The sequence below is a fragment of the Macadamia integrifolia genome, unplaced genomic scaffold (assembly GCF_013358625.1).
Source record: "Macadamia integrifolia cultivar HAES 741 unplaced genomic scaffold, SCU_Mint_v3 scaffold1042, whole genome shotgun sequence".
NCBI lineage: Eukaryota > Viridiplantae > Streptophyta > Magnoliopsida > Proteales > Proteaceae > Macadamia > Macadamia integrifolia.
In genome coordinates, this window is record NW_024868061.1 from 117,518 (window position 1) to 139,171 (window position 21,654).

The 21,654-nt window shown below is 39.9% G+C and overlaps 1 protein-coding gene across 2 annotated transcripts; it reads right to left on the reverse strand.

Annotated features, from left to right (window-relative positions):
- Nucleotides 1-360: 360 nt before the first annotated feature.
- On the reverse strand, nucleotides 361-16,451 carry LOC122062451 (isocitrate dehydrogenase [NAD] regulatory subunit 1, mitochondrial-like). 2 transcript variants are annotated; one of them, XM_042626104.1, is made up of 2 exons: nucleotides 15,772-16,451; nucleotides 361-624 (listed from the first exon to the last, which is right to left on the reverse strand). In XM_042626104.1, the coding sequence occupies exons 1-2, from the start codon at nucleotides 16,318-16,320 to the stop codon at nucleotides 376-378; spliced, it is 798 nt and encodes a 265-aa protein (XP_042482038.1). In that variant the 5' UTR covers nucleotides 16,321-16,451; the 3' UTR covers nucleotides 361-375. The 2 variants fall into 2 exon arrangements, with proteins under 2 accessions (XP_042482038.1, XP_042482037.1); XM_042626103.1 differs by having other exon boundaries at nucleotides 361-636; nucleotides 15,772-16,447.
- Between the last annotated feature and the right edge of the window lie 5,203 nt (nucleotides 16,452-21,654).

Below are 21,654 nucleotides of genomic sequence, written 5' to 3' on the forward strand. Positions count from 1 at the left end.
GAAGCCTTAAGTTCCTAACCTATAACTTTAGGCCCTTTCCTCAAAGGACATTGCAATCCCTAAGAATCCAATACCTTTCAGTTATATTAGTCAAGTATTCCTCTTAAGGAAAAATAATAATAATAATAATCTTCAGAACAAATTTGTCTTTGCACCATTTGCCAATTAATTTCTCCAAAGAGAACATACCATTACCTAGACTACAGAATGCCAACAACAGCGCATGGACTCAAAATATGAATGGGGAAAATTGCATCACAACATTTCATTATCAAAAAAAGCAATCGTAAAACTAGAGATAAGGAACTGTTAGTGCGGTTGCGCTTGTCATTCTCAAGTCATAAAAGAATAAAGATGGCCAGACGATAAAAAACTTCAAAATATTAAATCACATACCATGACATCAAACTGCTCTGGCTTTGATACAAGTTGCATGCAGCAGTTGTCCACAATAATCTCATTATACTTAATTCCTGGATATTTCGTTGCTACCTCACGACAAGATTCTAAGAATAGACCATCTGCAAGTTTCATAATGTTGGCTTTGTGCACAGCAGTCACTTTCTTCCGGTTGTTTAAGTATGCATACTCAAAGGCATATTTGGCAATCCGTTCTGAGCAGAACTTTGTAATCACCTAGCAGAGGTATAGATGAGAACCAGGCAATAGCAGACATGCAGTTCCACATTTCCATGAAACATGATAAAGGAAATTTGAAGAGGAAAATTTTTATTAAGAACTGAAATGGAGACCAATTACTTAAAAACAGATCCCATCTCAAAATGTACATCAACAACAAAGCAATGATCAGCAACCTTGTAATGCAATCCAATTGGCAGTGTAGAATCAGCAACCAAATAATAATGCAATCCAACTGGAAGTTAAGAGAGTACACCATCTCTCCATGCACCATGCAGAAAATGGAAGGATCTTCATAAATTTTTCCTTTGCTGAATATTATTTCTCTTATTTATAAATTCATTTTATATAAAAAATAGAGATGAAGAGGATCACAAATAGCACTCAGGAGCCCCATAAGCATTACACACTAACCATATACTAAGGTTTATTTTCTCTTCTTCTTTTTTTTCCTTCTTTTTTTTTTCCCCTTTTTTTAATGCTTCACTCCACCATGTTGGGTTTTTCCTCATCCAAAACTAAAATATGGTAACGAAACTGATCCAAGCTTTGACCTAATTTTTCGATCGAGTAAAGTTGTCAACAAGTTTCAAAAGAACTGTAACTGGCTATTTGTTTTCATAAAAAAATTGTTTACAAAATTATTAAATTCTCCAAATTACAATAAATACATCTTAAAACAAGCCAATACAGCAGAGGAATATACTGTTTAGACATTGTATTGTGCAGTATGTTCTGGTGATGAGTGATAATTTGTTTGTATTTGGTGAAAAGGCTTATGCTCGAATTGGTATCCAGATGCATCTTCTCCACGCACAAAGCAAGGTAAGGATTAAACCCAAGCAAATGGAAGTGAGTAGTGGAGCCAAAGCTTCAACGGTACATCATAAGGACAATCATCAGTAAAAAATGATCCACAAGCTCAGACAACAAGTTACATTAAGTGATGGAATCATCGAAGCATCCAACGGAAGATCAAGCTTCAAGTGAACACTTTATGAGCCGAAGCGCCTTGAAGGCAAGAATTGGTTAAGGAAACCTTCAATGGTTGTTCTGCATTGGCACAAACACTAAGCATTAGTTTCATATTTCTAATTCCTCTTATGTTACAAGTGATATTGGCCCTACCCGAGACCTGTTAGAAGGCTGATTCCAAGCTCTCGTTATCCACTACTGCTACTGTGTTCTGAGACTACTTTCCAAGCCCTGTGGCAGCTCTGTTCTGGAAATTTTCTGGGCAGCATTCGAGTCCACATCCCTGTTATGGTTAAGGCCCATATTTTGAGGGCATATGAGACCCTTCCTGAAGGCCACTCGACCAGATTTTCAAGGCATAGGTCTGGTCACTGAGCTACCAGAAATCTCTCTTTTCTTGACCTAAATCATAAACATCATTATTCCTTTAGAAAGTGGTGGATGTAAGAATCCACAATCGATCATGTCCTTCAAGTCACATGTTGCTTTCTACCATATCATTTCAAATGAATTTTTACCATAACATTCCACTAATTTGGAACTGGCATTCAAAGTAGATCCTTTTGATTTCTATATCGAAGATATGCTTACGAAGTTCTTCCAACTTATTGATTTAACCTAGTCTGGCCATAGCTGATTGATTGTTTTGGTCTGATTCTGTTTTGTTTCTTAAGCTGGGATGTCGCCTACTGTTAGTAGTTGATATTGTGACCATTAGAAGGTTTGGGGTTATTTTATATTCTGATATTTATATGTACAGTAGTATCATTGGGGTTGGGTTATCCTACTTAGCCTTGAACATTAAATTGCCCATTCAAGTTCCCAAAGGAGAGAAAGATCAAAGCATAGGCATGAAGGCTATAGTCGGCCTATTTTCTCATTTAAAGCTTCTGAAGAGTTATGGGAACTGTTTGAGCATTGTCAAATTTCTCAAGGCAGGTATGTGAATCTCAAGTCATTTGACTAATTTTGGCAATTCAAGATAACTTTCAAGCCCTATGTTAGGAAAATATCCTAACCTGTAAAATAAGAACTTCTCAGAACCCTTTTTTTATTATTATTAATCAATAAATATATATATATATATATAGATTAAAAAATGCAAGAAGAAGATAAAACAGCCCAAAAAAAGAGGGGGAGAAGAAGGGAAAAGGAGGAGGCCGATGGGGGCCGACAAAACCATCAACGCAGGAGAGGATAGTAGAGGAAGGGAGCATGGTTCAAGAACTCGGTCAAAACCTGCAAAACCATATCCCCAAGGGTCGAAACGATATGTCATGTCAACCATGTTTTGACATGTTTCGAAATGTTTTGTGGGAAATTTCGACCAAACCAACTGGTTCGACCCTTTGGGTGGAACCAAGTCCTATATAAGTTAGTTTGAAAAGAAACCCAAGACTTCTTTAGCAGAATTTGACCCTCTCTTCTTAGTTTTTTCTCCTACGAGTGGGAAACTTGGGGAAACAGTAGAGATTTCCATTTTTTGCCTAACAAAGTTGAATCTAAGGGTGGTTCTTGCTTTATCTACATAAAAAAGACCGCTTGGACATAAAAGGTAAGTCCCAACTTCCCCAAAAATCATTTTTTTTTTTATAGAATATACTTGTAAATAGAGTAGAATTATGTTAATTTTTTATATGCTACTTAGGAGGACCCGATCTACGCATTCACGGTGGCCAAATTTTTTTTCATGTTGATTTTTTTCCTATTTTTGAAAATGCATTTACCTACAACATATTTCAATCAACAACTTAATGTAATGATTACCGAACCTTTGGTTCACCACACAAGTATGACTTTGTATGTTTTTTTTATGAAACTAATGATATGAATGTGTTAGAAATGTCTAAAATAGGATGTACACAAAAAATAAGGCAAAAAAAAAACACTGTTTTGGGATCGAAACCTAAGTTTCCAACAAACCGGAAAAAATTCCCTGGTTTCCTCAAAATTTCCGAGGTTTCAACTGAAATTTTGGTCTCCCCAAGGGTCGAAACCCGATACCTTGAACCTTGGAAGGGAGACCCTAGGAGACAACAATGAGCATGCTCCTTGGAGAATCTCTAACACTATGGGAGGAGTCTAAGCTTGGAGCTAACATCAAAAAAGATTGCATTCCAAATCATCTCCAGGGAGCGAGAATTGGAGGTCTATCTACGAAGATTACGTTAAATCCAGATATGGTTGATGACGATGCAAAAGGCAGGTTTACCCACCATGTCACAAATAGAAGAACCAGAAAAAGTCATTCCCTTTGAAGTCCAAGGATACATCTCCCACTAGGCCAACAACTTTTAAGAACTCTATTCCCAATAGAGGAGGCAAAGGGACAACTAAAGAAGAGATGATCAATATCTTCGACATTCCAACAAAGACAGTAGAAAGGAGGAACATTAATGTGTCTAGAGAGAAGAAAGGATTGTGTGAGAAGGTAGTTTGAAAGGGGCTCTCCAGGCAGTGAAGCTGTGGTGAGGGATATGGCTAGGGAACCAAACAATTTTACACCAAGGGACAAAAGGATTGTGAGGGCAAATGAAATTACAAGCAGAAAAGGAGCTGAAGATGCTAGAAGGCAAGGGAGACCATATGGTCCTATCACACCTTCCTCAATGACTGGGGGGATAGGGGGAGGGAGGACCAGATGTCACGGAGAGGAGGGGGTCCAGGATCCATTAGAGATAATGGAGGCAACAGGGGAATCTCTAAGGATTCTAGAAAAGTGAGGTGGATAGGCCATTCGAGATGGAAGAGCGAATGGCAATCATAGCCAAAGGGCAAAGCTTAATAATATTGAGCCAAACCTAGGAGGAGTCTGATGGGAGTGGGATGGTCCGGAGGGAGTCTTTGCGAAGAAGGTAGGAGTAGACTCAGGTAACCCAAATGCTATTGTGTTTAGGGAATCTTGGATTCACCTGATGCCAAGACCTCCTTCAGATTTAGGGGCACAAATAGAGGACCAACTGATGGGATGAAGGAATCGAGCAGAGTCAACCCCTTTCCAAAGGAAAGAGTTGAAGAAAGATTCAACGACCTTGATGGAAGAAAGGGAAAGTTGGAACACTCTAGACCAGAAGGTGTAGCAAGTTTGGAGAACAGATCGAATGAGCTCCAGACAATCGGAATAAGAGAGAAGCTTGCCTTTCCAGAGCTAGAGCCTTTTATGGATAAGGTTAAGCATAGGGGTGCAATGATGAGCAGAGTCTAGTGGACCTGAGGGGGAGACCTAGGTATCTGAATGGCAGGTAGCCAAGGGAGAACCCGGAAAGGAGCATGAGGGAAGCTTTAGTGGCTTCAAAGACTCTAGAAAGAAAAATATAGGATTTGAAGAGATTGATGCAGAGGCTAGAGAGGGATTCAAAGCAACAGAGGAAAGAAAGAATGGATTAGATAGAGGAGTGATCAGCTTTTAAGAAAATCATGAGGTCATCCGCAAAGGCTAGGTAGGTGAGATTGATAGCTTTGCATTTGGGGAGAGGAGAGATAACGTGGATGTCCATAGAAGACTAAATGGATCTAGAGAGGACTTCTAAGGCGATGGAGAAGAGGAAGGGGGAAAGGGGGGAGCCTTGACGAATACCTACCGAAGATGGAAAGAATCCCGCAGGGCTCCCATTAACAAGAACCAAGAAACGGGGAGAAGAGATGCAGGAGTGCATCCAACTAATGGGGTGAAGGACATTGAGTGGAGAATAGTGGTGATGAAGACCCAACAGATAGAATCAAAAGCTTTACGAATATTAATCTTGAGAAGGGCAACAAGCGCCCTAAATTTGCGGTTGAAACCGCAAACAATCTCATAACAAAGGATGATGTTATCCACAATGTTCTGACTTGCATGAAACCAAATTGATTGGGGCTAATAAGAGAATCAACCACAGAGTGGAGCCTTGCGGCTAGGATCTTAGCAATGAATTTATAAAGAAGGTTGCAAAGTGAAATGGGTTAGAATTCTCCCATAGAGGAGGCCCCCTCTATTTTTGGAATAAGACACAGGATGGAATGTTCAGATTGTGAAACTACGAAGGCTCATTAACATTATTTCCTTGATAGATACCTCTAGCTCGAATTGTGGATTGCTTATCTAGTTTTCAATGCGGAGTTGTGAGTTGCATATCTAGTTTTCAATGGCAGAGTTGTGTGTTGATTACATAGTTTTCAAAGCAGAGTTGTGTGTTCGAGTTGTTACTTTCGTGCTTAGCGGGCTGTCAAGAACTCGTTATCTCATTCATCCTTTCATAAAAGTAGGTTGGGTGATGGATTGCCCTTGGTGGTTGACGTAATGCGTGTAAGACGCTTTGTCTTGATTGATCTATATTGTACGGCAGGTAGACAGTCGGTATCTTATTACATATAATCTGTCGGTATAAGACAGTGGCTAATTTGTAGTGGTGCGTCAGGTTAATAGCTGGCACTTATTATAATTAGCTATAACCCATCAATCTTTTTGCATGGATCCTCGTGCTCATCCTTGGAATCCCCAAGTAGCAGACCTCATTAAGTTGGGATAAGGTTTTGGATGTTGTTGTACACAGGAAGGTATGACTTATCCCATATGGGATGGGAAATAAGAAGTTGCGGATGTCTTTGATGAGGTCCACTTTGATGATATTCTAACAAGAAGGGAAGAAACCCATACTGAAACCGTCAAGACCCGGGGCTTAATTGGAATTATAGGAGAGAACAGCTGAAGAAATTTCATCATCTGAGGAGATAGATTGGAGAGAGGTCTAGAGATGGGGGGATGAATTTGTTAATCGATCCAGAGGGAATGGGAGGGGTAGGGGGAGAGAATGGGGGTTGGAAGAGATCAGAGAAATACCCAGAAGCCTTAGTATAAATAGAATCCGAAGGATGGAGAGAAGTTCCATCTCTAGCAGAGAGCGAGAGGATGGAGTTAAAGACTATTAGCTTTCAGAGATTGATGAAAGTAGGCAGTGTTGGAGTCTCCAAGCTCAAGCCACTTGATCCAAGATTTTTGCTTAAGGAAACTTTCTTCTTGAGTAATCAAGTAGGAGAGCTCTTTTCAGATGGTGTGCTCATCTTCAGCAAAGGAGGGGGGTTGTGAAGATCGGCTTGAAGCCTGCATTGGATAAAAGCTAGATTAGTCCTGGATATAGAAACCCAAGAAGAATTTTCCAAAAAGAAGAGGTGTTCCGGTCTTTGAGATCTAATTTGACATTCTTGAGCTTTCGCGCAAAAGCAATGAGGGTGGAGGAGATAGCTTGGACTAGGATGTTCCAAGCTTCTCTGACAGTGGGGAGAAACCCATCATGTTGAGTGCACATGTCAAAGAATTTAAAGGTTTTATGACTGAAGGGACAGACCAAAAGAGAAATCGGATTGTTATCAGTGATTCCAGCGAGATCGAAGGTGGCAAGAGAGGAGGGGAAGGAGACAAGCTAAGGCCCATTCACAAGGATTCTATCAAGCCTGCAGGCAATCCTATTAGGACCTTGTTTGTTGTGCCAAGAAGCTTTGGGCCAGTCCATCAAAGGTCTTGCATTCCAATGTCCTCAAGGAAGCTATTAAAGGCCTCAACAGCGTGGGAATCAATGGGGGAACCACCCTGTTTCTCATGGCCAACTCTAACAACGTTGAAGTCGCCACCTAAGCCCCAAGGGATGGAGCCCAAGAAGAGAGCCAAGGAGAGGAGATCATCCCAAACTATTAGAAGCACGGTTTAAGGCGTAGATCACAGAGAAGTCAAGACTGAAGGAGTTAGATGGATAAGAAATGGAGAGATGGATATATTGAGAAGAGGAGATGGAGGAAGTGACCTGAAGCTTGGAGTGATTCTAGAGAACCTAGATGCAGCCAAGGGGGTGGGAGAGATAGTTGGAAATGAGGGACCATGAGGGAGCAATGAAGGAGGCAATTTGGTTAGCTTTGGATTCAAGGACTCTAGTTTCCAAAAGACAACAATTATCAAAATGAGAATTTTTTATACAAGAGTGATCTCACCTTGCTTAGCCAAGGAATTGAGGCCACGGATGTCCCAAATAGTCCACAAAGTCATTTGGAGAAAGGGAATAGATCCACTAAATCCCCATTGTCCACGGATGTCCCAAACAGTTCACAAAGTCATTTGGAGGAAAGGAATAGATCCACTAAATCCCCATTGGAACTAGGCAAAGCATATGCAGTCATTTGGAGGAAGGGAATAGATCCACTAAATCCCCATTGGAACTAGACAAAGCATATGCTTGGCGGAAGGCTTTTTTGGCCCAGGATGGTCTGCGGTACTCTTGAAGAGTGCGGGATCCCATAGAGGATGAATCAGGAAAAGCATTCTGGGGGAGTGGGGGTCACTCTTTTTTTTTTCAAAACTTTCTAGACTATTTTATTGTAATAGGAAAGTTCATGATGAGGATGATGATTAGAATGAAGAATACATTGAAGCATATGTTAAGGGCTGCAAAATCAGATTTGATTGTTCTAAATTAGGAGAAATTCTTGGAATTTTAACTCTCATACATGTTTTTTTGTTCCACGCCTTGCAGGCAAAGGAGGCAGGCTAACCAAATGTCCGCTCAACAGTTAGAAATTTGACTACTAGAAGAGTATCAATGGCTAGATTGTTTTACTGTTGGAGTTCAGCAAACGTATGCAGGATAATGTGATCATCCGCTTAGAGCCCGTTTGGTAACGATTCCGTTCTGAGAACGCTGTACTTTGGCAAAATCATCTACTTGTGTTACCTCATTAAAAGATGATTTTTTGACTTGTTCGAGCGTTTTATACACTTGTTCCGAAACCATTCTAGAGATAGTTCTGGAGTTAAATGGCGTTTGGTAAGAACTATTTCTTGGCACATTTTTTTTTCATCATTTCAATATTTACACAAACGGCATTAATGACCATATTTAAATGAAATTGATATCAATGACGGGGCAGGTAAAATGGATAACCCCCATGTGTTTCAAATACCGATCCATTTTCTGCTAGGTAATTTCACTGTAGTGGGCTTTCAATTTCAGACCTAAGAGAAGTGAGAGATGGTTTCAGTTTCAAGGGGTTAAGACAGGGTTGGAGTAGGATCACTGAAAACCCACCCCACACAACCCCTTTGTCATCACTACTTGGAAATGCAGTACATAATCAAAACCTATCTGCTGAGCTGTAAGGATGTATGGGGGATGGGGTTGGCGTTGGACAGCCAGAAGTGGTTCTTATCTCACTCTACCAATCACCACCACGATATCAACACATCACAATTTTTTATTTTTCTTCGCTAGTTATAGAATCTCTCTCTTCATAGTTTATAACAAATGAGGAATTGAAAGCAGAAAATTTTGCAACTGGGAACTCAAAAGTGTTGAAAATTACTTGACGGTTTCCTGCTAAGAGGGAGGAACCAAAGAGGTGAAAATTGCCCTATCCCTTTTCTTTTTCTGATTAAAAGAATTTCCTCGGCAACTACAGAATGTTATCTCGTCTCCTGACGATCTCGCTCTCACCCTCTCTTTCTGTTCTTTGGTCAGATATTAAGAGACGATGTAGTGAACATTGAGGAGAAGAGAAGAAGAAGAAGAATCACTTTATCTGGGAGGGATGTACCTACCAAGAACGCCAGAGTGAGTTCAAAGGGCTTCAAGAGTAGAGGCAAGGTCGGCTTCCCGGAATGAGTTCAAAGGCAAGATCGACTTTCCCTAAGGGAGCAATGTCGATCCACAAGGTCGTCCAACTGAAGGCAAGAGCGGCTCCTTCTCCTTTGGAATGTGATGTTAGTTTTTATCAAAAGGAGGTTTTGAGGTTTTTTATCGGGAACAATTTTTTTTTTTTATTTCCTTAAAGACCATCTTAGGATTGGAGTAACACCCAAAATGTGTTATCTGATTCCCATTCTTGAGATGATATTGTGAACCGGTTCATTTCTTGGGCACAGAAATGAGAGAGGAATTACCAAACACTTTTTTTCCCATTTCTGTTCTAAAATGGAATCTAGAACAGAAAAGATGATCACAGGAGAGTTACCAAACAGGCTCTTAGTGTCTCTTGGTTTACGCTTTTCAAATCTCTCACTGAACACTAAGCCTATAAAAGGTAGAACTCCCAGAATTTTTAACAATCTTTACATACACTACATTTTGTGTGGTCTTGAGCTTTAACTGAGTATCTTTTCAACCACCTTAGGATTTATCGTTTAAAGTGAGAGACTATGCTTCATTTCTCAAATATACCTTTCCTAGAGGTTTATTGTTTCTTCCGTCAGTTGAGAAAGTGTTGTAAGTTCCTTGTGAAGAGTTATCCAACAAGTAGTGTTACGTTGGTGACATTTTTGGGTTTTGGTATGAGCCTAGAAAAACAGCAAGGTTTGTAGTGAGCCGTGAAAACTCTGTAAGGGTTTGATTGCTACCTGGGAAAGCAACTGAGATAAGTGGAAATCCAAGAGTTCGTGGAGACTTGGTAGTGGACGTAGGGTGTTGCCCGACCACTCTAAAATCTGTGTATTCTCCTTTGCTTTATTCTTCCCCACTTACATTCTTGAGTGTGGGTGAGCGTTCGAAAACCTCTTCCTTCCACATATATTTTTGTGCAAGTTTAGAACATCTGAGTTTATTTTCTTCGATATTTTGGAATCCCAATTCACCCGTTTTGGGAAATCTCTCGATGCTAACATATATCTTGCATATTTGCCTTTCCAGGATTATTTTGTTTCTTCTCTCCTTCGTTGTAAGAGTTGTAGGAAATTGGGTATCTCCATTCTTTGTAAATCACATGAGGTGATTAAAAGTGTGTGATTGCCAGTGTGTCAAACAATCAAGTGCGATTAGCGCTTGGAAAACCAAATGTGTAACGGTTTGATTTCTACAGGTTAAAGCAATTGAGAGATGGTAGAAATCCAAAGGCGTCACAGTGGATGTAGGCTGCATCTTTGATGCAGAACCATACTAAATTCATTGTGTCAACTTTCTCACCTTATCTCTTGCCTTGTTATCTATCACCTATTGTTTTCATTGACTGGGAAAGTTTTCACAATGTAGTCATTTACCTATATATACCAATTCACCTCCCTCTTGGGTTACCACTGGTCCTACATATACAACCTGATTAAAATGTAATGTAGCTGCACACAGTATCTTTTTCATGTAGTGATATTTTCAGTTTAATCATAAAATTACCAAATAAATATAAATAATAGCTGTAGAATATAGTGTATTATGAGGAAAGATAGATGGAATGTGACTGTATCTTCCCCATTTGCAGAGAGAGGGGGAAAACTGCTTCCAAATGTTGATGGTTTTGTGAAGTTGGATGCACACAAACCGACCCAATAATTGCCATAACAATTAATTAGCATGTTCTAAAATTCTTCTCAACTCAACTCAACCTTATCCCAACTAAATGGGGCTGGTGGTTACATGGATCCTTTTCTCCAATCGGCTCTGTTCAAATCCATGCTTGTTTCTAGTCCTAAGCTACACACGTGTTTCCTCAGTTCTCCTAGAGTCATTTTAGGTCTACCCTTGGCTCTTTTGACTCCTTCAATCTGAATTAAATCACCCTCCGTACTAGAGCATTTAAAGGCCTCCATTGCACATGTTCATGCCATCTCAAACGACTTTCTCACAACTTATCATGTGTCGGAGCCACTTCTAAATCAGCTCTAATTTGTTCATTTCGTATTTAATCTTTTCTAGCTTTATCACTCATCCATCTCAACATATACTCATTTCAGCTACACCAAGTTTGTCTATACGTTATTTCTTTATAGCCCGATATTCATGTCCAAACATTTTTACTGGTTGTATAACTTTCCTATAGAATTTTCCTTCAAATTTCAGAGGAATATGTCTATCACACAACACTCCAACACACCCCTACACTTCATCCATCATATTCTAATTCTTTCTGCAACATCATCTTCTATTTCTCCTTTATTTATGACTGAACCTGGGTAACTAAAATTTTCACTTTATGATATCTCCTTATCATCAATTTTACCACAACCCTACATTTAATCCTATTGTTACTATAGCTACACACCATATACTCTGTTTTTGTTTTACTTATCTTATAACCTTCATATTCCAAAGTCGATCTCCATAATTCCAACTTCATATAAAACCCTATTTTTGTTTCATCCACCGAAACAACACCATAAAAAAAGCATACACCAAAGGATCTAATCTTGAATGTCTCTCATAAGCTCATCCATAGTTGTGAAGGTATCACTTAGGTGACCGCCTTGGCATCCAAGAACCTTGACAATTAATGTCACCTTGGTTCCCTTCGTGGGTGTTCGCCTTGCATCCAAGCCCCCACCATGGTTCGCCTAGACAACGTGAGAACTATGCTCATCTATAATTAGAACAAACAAATACAAGCTTAGAGTTGATCATTGATGTAATCCAATTGTAATTGGGAATCCATTAACCTACCCTCCTACAATTCTACACTAATCACTACACCATTATTCACATCTTTAACCATGTTTATAGGTTTACTCGAAACACATTTCTTGCACCCATACCCATATTTATTGCGATCTGGTTGTTTTAGTTGGCAACCTTGGCCATATGGTGGTGATGACGTGGTCAATTTTGGTGATACGGCCGAAAGAGGTGACGTGGCAACATTCGATCTCTTCAATGAGATGGCAATGTTACATGGTGTGTTTGGGGTGGATTAAGTCATCCATGATAGGTGGTGCAAGATTCCGAGTCAAAGCTAGCAAATTTGACCTAATTACGCTCGGGGGCATTTTCAACAGTGAAAATGATTTTTCTGGAAAATGGTTCCTTAATGAAAAAATTCGTGTAGTTTATCCTTTCCAACGTATCTGATTTCGTCCTGCTTCGATAACGTCTAAAGAAGTTATGGAATCCGCAAGAAAAAATTCCTCGCTACTAACATTCTAATATATTGGCCTCCTTATCGCTAAGGTGATTCCCACTCCTTAAATCTCCTAACCTCTTCTTGTTTCCCAACCAGAGGCCCTTATGAGTAGTAGACTGACTTTAATCTCTCTCAAACACCCTTCACATATTTGTCTTGTGCTTGAAAAATAATATCAATTATATGGCTTACCTCGATGGCACCCTTGACTGCCTCTTCAATTGGGAATTTGCATGAGGATCAGAATTCCTTGCCACTTCTTTGGAGTTATCTATTACCTCCCTTTAGTTTCACCATCAGTATGTTGGAATCTCATCCACCAGAAACATACAGTCTTTGCAGACAAAATTGAAACTTTGATGGAGGGCCGGTAGGGGTAGGGAAGAATCCCTTAGGGGAACTCAGAGTTGCAAGGGATAGGGAGAAATTGCACAAATAAAGGGGGGAGAAGAATCACACACACAGCCCTCAAGGTCTCAACACTCAAAACTCAATTCATCTTTTCAACCTCTAATTTTGTCCACCGGTTACAACCAATATATAGGAAAAATAAAAGGCATAATTAGAAACCAACTGAAATAAGTAAACTACCATAACTAAGCAAACCGACACTACTAAGACTCTCTAAATTATATGTGAACCCAACTTGCTAAAATAAAGTGAATAAAATCAAATAAAATCCAATCTTCCTAAATAAAGTAAATTTCTAAAATCCTACTAGACTAAGGACTCAATATGGATCCGGTTCATCTCTCGCTAAATACCCAGATGGGTATGGATAGCTCCATGGGTGCATATCTACATCAATTCCCCCAGAGTTGAAAAAAACTCGTCCACGAGTTATGTAGAATAGGAGAATCAAAACCAATCGATTAGCACCCATCCTTGCCTATATGAAGGCACCATCAAAACCATGATCGAATGCTACGAAATCCACGACACGAAGTTCCTTGGTGAAGTAGTGACTCGGGAAAATAAAATCGATCAGTTCACTGAAGAGATCAATCGATTTAAATTTTTTCACAAGTTGATTTTCAATTTCCAATGATGCCATCTCATCTTCTACCACTGATGATTCATCTTCTGGTTCGTCTACCTGTTGTTCAACGGCTGAGATCACATAGTTGAAGATAGAATGTGTTTGGGTTTTGATGTCCGTGCAATGTCGTTGAATCTCATCGAGCTTCACTTGCATCAATTGTAGTTGTTGACGGATATCCGATAAAAGATTGAGATCCATTGGCTAGGTACTCTATTCAAAATCACTATGGACCCTCTATGATAAGAGATCACTAAAGGAGAACGATAAAATAGTGAATATATGGAATATTGTGACCACTGTGGCAAACTTGTAAATAAATGGAAATTCTTAAGTGAGTGGCAAAGGTGTAATATTGAAGGTTCAAGTAACAAACTCAAAAAACGTATGGGTAAAGGGTAATATTGGAAGCGAGATAAAACAATAGGACAGAAAAGGATAATGAAGGAAGGGAGGGGTATTTTAGGAAAGAAAAAATTAATTAAAGAAAGGAAAGTCGTTGGGTGTGTGGTTTTACCGACAAATAAGGGAAAAAAAAAAGGGGGAGGTTTCTGCCCCCTCGGAGATGGAGAACCAGCTATCTCCGCTATGTCACCAAGGGAACCAGCGAACACCACCGCAACAAAGGAGGGATGGAGACGATGACTGCGACTACAACGAAGACTTCGACTGAGCCTTTCTCCTTCGCCTGCAGGAGTAGCTATTGCAAGGTGACTCACGAGAGCCTTCGAACCAGGTATGTAAGTTCTCCTCTTTCTTTTGCTTTCTCTTCTCTTCTTCTGTTCTTTTTTCTCGCTTCTTTCTTCTTCTTCTTCTTCTTCTTTTTTCTGATTCGGTCTTCCCTCTCTACTCTCTTCTTCTTTTCTTTCCCTTCTTCTGCTGCTCTATCTTCCTATTTTTGGCTTGCTGATTCTCAGTCTCTCGTCTCTGCTTTACAACCCCCCTTTTTTTTGCTCCCTTGTGGCAGGGATTCAACATGGGTTTTGGGTTGGGTCGACTCTTCTGTGTTGAACAAAGACGATTTTTTTTTTTTTTAAATTGCTGTTCACAGAAAGCCTAGGAAAAGAGGGGAAGTAGGGGCGGTGGGGCTGTCTTTGGAAGATGGGTATATCGGGGTAAGGTGAAAGACTCAACCTCGGTTTTAGTCTTTTTTTTTTTTTTTTTTAATTAGCTCTCGGAAGAGCAAGGAGGTAGAATGGAAAGGGGAAAAGAGAGATGGAAAGGAAGGAATGGGATCCTTCGGCTCTGATACCAAGTTGATGGAGGGCCAGTAGGGATAGGGAAGAATCCCTTAGGGGAACTCAGAGTTGCAGGGGATAGGGAGAAATCGCACAAAGAAGGGGGAGGGGGGGGAAGAAGAATCACACACATAGCCCTCATGCTCTCAACACTCAAAACTCAGTTCATCTTTTCAATCTCTAATTTTGTCCACCAGTTACAACCAATATATAGGAAAAATAAAAGACATAATTAGAAACCAATTGAAATAAGGAAACTACCATAACTAAGCAAACCGACTCTTTTTTTTTTTTTTTAATTAAGAAGGGTGCTTATGTCAATTCAGAATCTTCTTTAATATCTGTGCTTCCTGAGGCCCATTTGGTCAAAATTCCTTAGTGGCCATGTGACCAAGGGGTCTCTTTTAAAGTTGTAGGGGTAAAATTGTAATTTGAGTTTTTCAAAGTGGAACTTTAAGAGGGCAATACATGTGAATTTTTCATTGTCTAGTAAGTCCTCTTTCCTACTTTGTTCTTATGTCTTATAAAATGCAGGTTATTTTAGTCTTAGAAGAAGCTTTATTTTAGGGTAAGCTTTAGTCGTCTAGCTGGTTAAGTACAATATGGCCAAGTTTCACCTTACTAGCTTCCTGTTTGCTTTCATAAATAAAAATTCTTGAAATCAGAGAGAGAGAGAGAAGAAACATTAAAAAATTGGACATATGGGCAACAGAATAGAGAAAACTAAAAAAAATCTTCAATGGAAACCTCGATCTTCAAATGTATTTCTTGCACATCCATCTGCGTTACCCTCCTATGAGAACTTGCAATACAATAAGAAATTTCATTTGAAGAAAATACAGGCACACGCAGGATAAGATCCAAATAGATCAAGAGGAAACTAACACAGCAGAAACAAGAGCCAAAAGGTCCAAGGACCACAAGTTCTTCAACGCCAAAAATAAGAAAAGGCATAACAGTACCCATTAATTACTCAATTCCCAGATGAACAGTCGACAATCAAGAGACATAGAGAAATAGAAAATGGCCCAAGAAGAATACCTTAAGGCTCTCAACAACACCAGGAACAACCTCATGCTCAAGCCCTGCATATTCCCCTTCTGTATTCTCCCGAATCACAACAATATCAACATTCTGATGCCTTGTAGGCAACCCAGGCAGATTGAAACAATTCACAAGTGATGCATATAAATCAAGCTCCTTTCTTAGCTGAACATTCAATGAACTGACACCACCACCAACTGGAGTATTCAAACCACCCTTCAAGCAAACCTTGTTCTTATGTATTGAATCAATCACTTCCTGAGGAACCTTTGTCATATCACCATGAACTTCATATCTTTCGAAATACACAGGAGCATGCATCGCTTCCATGACCTGCTCAACCGCACCAGTAACAAGAGGACCAATTCCATCTCCTGGGATTAAGGTAACAGCTCTTGGAGCACCATCACCAGGCCGAGGCATGTAGGTTACAGATCTCTTGATGTCAAGACTAAACCCTAGACGCGGAGATGAAGGTACAGAAGATGAGGAGGCTACTGAACATCCAAGGAGTTGCTTTAGAATTTGTAAATTTCTTCTCGCCATTATTGTAGAAATCTGTTTTAGAATAAGAGTTTACGGTTTATACTGGTGTTGAGGAGCCAAAAATTAAGGGAAGGAAAAAAGGAAGAAAAAAGAGAGAACCAAATAGAACAGAACAGAAGAGACTGGAATGTAAAAAGACCTAAGAACACGGTAAAATCTTCGCACTAAAAAAAGGGGAAAAAAAAAAAGACGGTAAAATATTACGGCTGCTAAGTGTGTATATTCCCTTCTACCAAAAAGAAAAGTAAATAATTCCCGCCAATGGACATTTTGATACCTGGTCCCGTTGATTCCTACTCCCATACATAGGAATGCGTGAAATGACTGTTCAGCCCCTTGTTAATTTAAAATTTCTATCCAATTATATGCCTCTTCGCATGCCCTCGTTAGCCCCTACACTACATGACCAGGCAGCGATCTTTGGCTACATGACTAGGCAGCGATCCTTTGGCTTTGAAATATGGTTCTACGTCTGACACAGACAGGCATGAAAAGACTATGCTACCCTACCCCATTGTGTTAAAGATGCTTCCATGCACCCTCCCATTAGTCTGGCACTGATGCAGTGGGCACTCAAGTGGACGGGGTTTTATTGCCTTAGTAATAATCAGTGACAATACAAAATTACCACTAAATGTCTAATTCTAATGGGAAAAAATGGCTGCTCTCTTTTTCCCTTCCCTCCATTTTCTTCTTCTCCTTTTAGCAATTGTACTTTTCATTGTGGACGCCCAAGGTCTAAAGGGCATCAGGGGGTGGAGTTGTAGGGTTTTCGCCAAAGAGGGGGGTAAGTCTAGGTGGGTTATTATGAAGAGAGAGGTTACGGGTGGGTAGGTTCTGTAGGGGTTTGGGGTTATCGTGAAGAGAGAAGGGAGGAGTTGTAGGGTTAGGGGCGGTGTTGGGTTGCAGAGAGGGAAGGGAGTTAAGGGGAAGGTACGTCTTGGTTGTATTAGGGTGGTGGAGGGGTGTCGAGGGCACAAGTATGCAAAGTGGGGAGTAGTGGTGGTGGGGTATAGGGGTTGCAGGGGAAGATGTGTTACAAGGGTTTAGCCCGGCTAGGGAGATGCAAGAGCTAGGAAGAGAGGTGAGATGGATATGCAAGGGTGGAGTAACGAAAGCGCAGGGGCATGTAGCTGCAAGGTGGGGTAGGGAAGCTCAAGAGAGGAGTGGCAAAGGGGTAGTGGAGAGGGCAGAGTAGCATGGGGAGCTTGCAGTCGGGGAGGGCCGGGTACAAAAGTTCAAGAGAGGTGTAGGGAGCTTGCAGGGGTGGAGGGTAGTGGTGACATGGCTCTAGGGGTAGAGTAGGGAGTACATAGGGGTGGTACTGGCAAGGGCATAAGCATAGGGGTGGGGCTAGGTTAGGAGAGGCATGTGGGGGATGTAAGTGGCAAGGTGTGGGATGCGGAGGGTGGTCAAGATGAGTTTTATTAATAAATATTTTAGGGAATAGGTTGGCCACACTGACATTGTGCCAAGCCTTATGTCTATCTCTCTCCCCCGAAAAGACTCCAATGCCCCTCCCACTCCACACTACCCATTGATGCATGCCGCTAGCACCCAGAAACCAGCGGCATGCCAATCATTCACCAAATATTTTATATGGGGAAGAGTTCTCTATCCGGAAACATGGTTCCTGGCACCAGTGATGAGGCCATTGGGAACCCACCTTGAAGCATCAACAAGAGGGGCATTTCCACCTTTCATGGAGGACGGGACGATCATATTCGCCCCCTCTGTGTCTGGAGCAGCCCCTACACTCTCGGTAGAGTCCTTTCATCCATTTTATATTTATCAGAGGTAAAATAATCGCTACTAATATCAACTATTTTTAATAAAAATGCATTCAAAAGTAAGGGGAAAAGAAGATGGACTTCTTCCTCGTGTTCTATTGAGCAAATCTAAAATGGCATCACCTTTGAGGTTAGGCATAAAATCCTACAGAAGAGTGCTATGTGTCCAGATTCAATTAGACATAGGTACCTTATTTTGGCTTAGGATCTTCCTCTTGTTTCTCCCCCACCCTCTAATTTTGATGTATCCCTTTTTATTTTTGTTTCTCCCTTCCCCCTTTCTAGTGTTCCCTCTTTTTGTTTGCCTGTAATTTAGCCCCCTTGGTTTTTTATGCATCCTCTTTGATGGTTGTTTTTCCCCCCCCCCCCCCTTTAGTTCTTCTTTGGTAGGCCTTGGCCTTGGCCTTGGCCTTGGCCTTTGGCCAACCTTGTGGCTTTTGTAATATATTCTTCTTTTTCTTAAATATATTTTCATTCACCCAAAAAAACGAGAACCGCCACTAAAATTGGTAATTATTAATAAAAATAAAATTATTGTGGTTATAAAAATAATTTCAGTTAGCAACAGTAATTATTGATGCTAAAAACAATACTTTCAGAATTTTTTGTTGATAAATAATGATTTAGCAGTGGTAACTACCATTGTAAAAAGTTTATAAATAGTGGTGGTTGAAAAATACTACAACCCGTCTGAAAGTTACTGTACTTAAATAGCTATAGTACTGTTAGAAATAGATATTTCAAGCAATCCATATAAGACTTGGCTGAATACAATTATGAATGCATTTCATAGAATTAATCCGTGAAGTAAAACACTTAATACTGACCCCTTGTATTAGTAGCAAATCACGTAGTGATGAAATCAAAATTGATGACACCAAGCACGTCGTCTTGTAGTACTGGAATGATGAACATTATAGTTTGGAATAGAATCGTATTAGATTAATACTCTCCTTAAGGTTCTTAAACTCCTCTTATAATGCGGTTAGGGTTGACCAATACATTTATACCTCCAATATAAAATCACTATCAATGACATAAGGTGCACACCTAAATGTGATGACTATAGAATGTCGGAAGGTAATACTTATAAATTCACTCAAGAATACAGAACAGAAGAAGAAACAAAAATAGGAACACTTGCAGAGAACAGAACGTACATATGTATTTCGTACAGTAGGATTTTTTATTGGACTGACCCAGCTCAGTTCTACTTGGAACCAGCCTTGGTCCAAAAGAGAACCGGATAAAGCGAAAATAAATGCTTCAACACTCAAACATAAGTCAATAATCAGAAGGCCAGTGTCGACATTGGCATCGATGGTGGCCCATCTCGTTGTAAAATCGAACCTTTTGAGTGTCTGTTACATCAAAGGATGCAATCAATAGAGAAAATTCTTCGGTCGACAACAACAACCCTCGATCCAACGTCAATGGTTGTTCATCGACAACACATCGATGTCGATTGTCACCCACATCAATGTCGATTTCTACAAATCCAAAAGATATGAGTTTCCATATTTTGCAAGATTACGATTCCTTGCATACAAAAAGGCGTCGATTTGGTACCTTAGAATCCTCATATGGACACCCTTAGGCCCAATCACGTAATCGGTCAAGTTTGTTGGCAAAAACCTATATCATAGATGCAAAACCACCTCAGAAAAGTTTCCTATGGATGATGAGGATGAATCCTCCTATAGTTCAAGCACAAATTTAGAGTGTTTGCTCCCTCTTTCACTTATAAATATAACCTCTCCCATGTTGAAAGAGGATCCTTGGACAATTTTCTTTATGAAACCTTAGATTTTGGGTTTAGTTTTTCAGTTTTGAGTGTTTCAAGCTTGGAGACAAGACCCTTTTGAAGAAGAAGCTTTGATTTTCTCCATATTTGTGTTTAGTGTTGTTTGTACATTGCTGATTGTATTTTGCTGTATTCTCCTTTCTTCTTATGTTCTTTTTGTAATCATGATTGTGATGTGTTGGAAGAGGCTTACACTCTAAAATTACGAAAGGTTGCTTGAACAAACATATGAAACAACTGAACCCAGTTATTATTTTTCTCCGTGAAACTAAAATTTCTAACCACTTAGATTTCAAACCATTTTCCCTTTCTAAGGTTTACAACACCTCTCTTTTCATAAATAGCTCTGGAAAATCTGGTAAGAAAGGGGACTATGGTTACTAATCAGAAACCATGTCCATTTCTCTTCTTACGACATAGGCACCTATTTTTGCCCATTGTGCTAGAACCGACTGTATGCATACCTATGAAATGGACTCTCTTGTGTATTTATGCTCCCCCACATCCCTCTTCTTGCCTTGACTATTGGGCTGAAATTTACTATCTTTTTGAAAACAATTTGCCTCTTGTAATTTTGGGTGACTTCAATGAGATTACCAGCCAAGATCTGAAGTTTGGTGGAAAACCTTACAAACCTTCCCAATCCTTTTTGTGCTTTGATAAACTTTTATCTGACCACCAACTCCATTTCCTAAAACCTGCTGGGAACTTGTTTACCTGGTCCAATAAACAAAAGCCTCCGAACCTCATTAGGCAATGTTTGGATAGAGTATATGCTAATCTACCTTGGTTAGCTGTGTGTCCTACTTCTTCTATTTCAAAACTTGCTTCTCTTGGCTCGGACCATAACCCTATTGTTCTCCAGTTGTCTTTGGCCACTCCTAAGCTTCCTAAATTGTTCCATTATCAGTATGTGTGGATGAATCACCCTGAATTCTTTCCGTTTTGTGCCACCAGATGGGTCGCTTTGGAGAATGATAATCTTTCTTCTAAGTTAGCTTCCATGAGTAGACTTTTGTCGAGATGGAATTGGGAAGTTTTTGGTTATATTGAACATCTCAAATCTAGCCTTCTTTCTTTCTTCTTGTACTTTAAATGACATGCCTTTTTTTTAACCTCTTGTCAAAGGCATCAAAAAGAAGTTTTCATGGATTTTGGATTCCGAAGAACACTTTTGGTTACAAAAGCCTAGGCATTCTTTCATTCATGATGGGGACAAGAATACCAAGTTTTACCACTCTATCTCTAAAGTTAACCTCACTAAGAGAAGAGTAGTATGGTTGATTTCGGAGAATGGAGAGAGAATCTCTTCTCTTGAGGCGATTAGTTGGCATTTTGCCTCGTTCTTAAAAGACCTCTTCACTTCTTCGAACCCTTTGGATCCCCACTTTATTGCGTGTTTGTTTCCCCCTATGGAGAATTTTGATCCCACAATTTTGACTTCCCCACCATTAGAGGATGAAATCAGGAGAACTATTTTTTCATTTGGGCCTTTTAAAGCCCCAGAACCAGATGGTTTCCAAGCTATTTTCTACCAAAAATGCTGGAATTTCTTGGGTCTGGATGTGGTCAATTTTGTCTTAAATTTCTTCTGCACTTCTTCACTTCCGGATGGTATGAATCATACTCTCATTTGTGTCATTCCAAAGAAAGATAATGCTTCCAAGGTTGATGATTTCAGGTCTATCAATCTTTGCAATATTTCCTATAAGTATGTTACGAAAATCTTGGCCACTAGAC

Coding starts and splice junctions, on each gene's coding strand:
- LOC122062451 (XM_042626103.1), bottom strand. CDS start 16,320: ATGGCGAGAAGAAATTTACAAATTCTAAAGCAACTCCTTGGATGTTCA. Junction 637..15,771: donor GTGTTGTTGAGAGCCTTAAG/GTATTCTTCTTG, acceptor TACCTCTGCTAG/GTGATTACAAAGTTCTGCTC.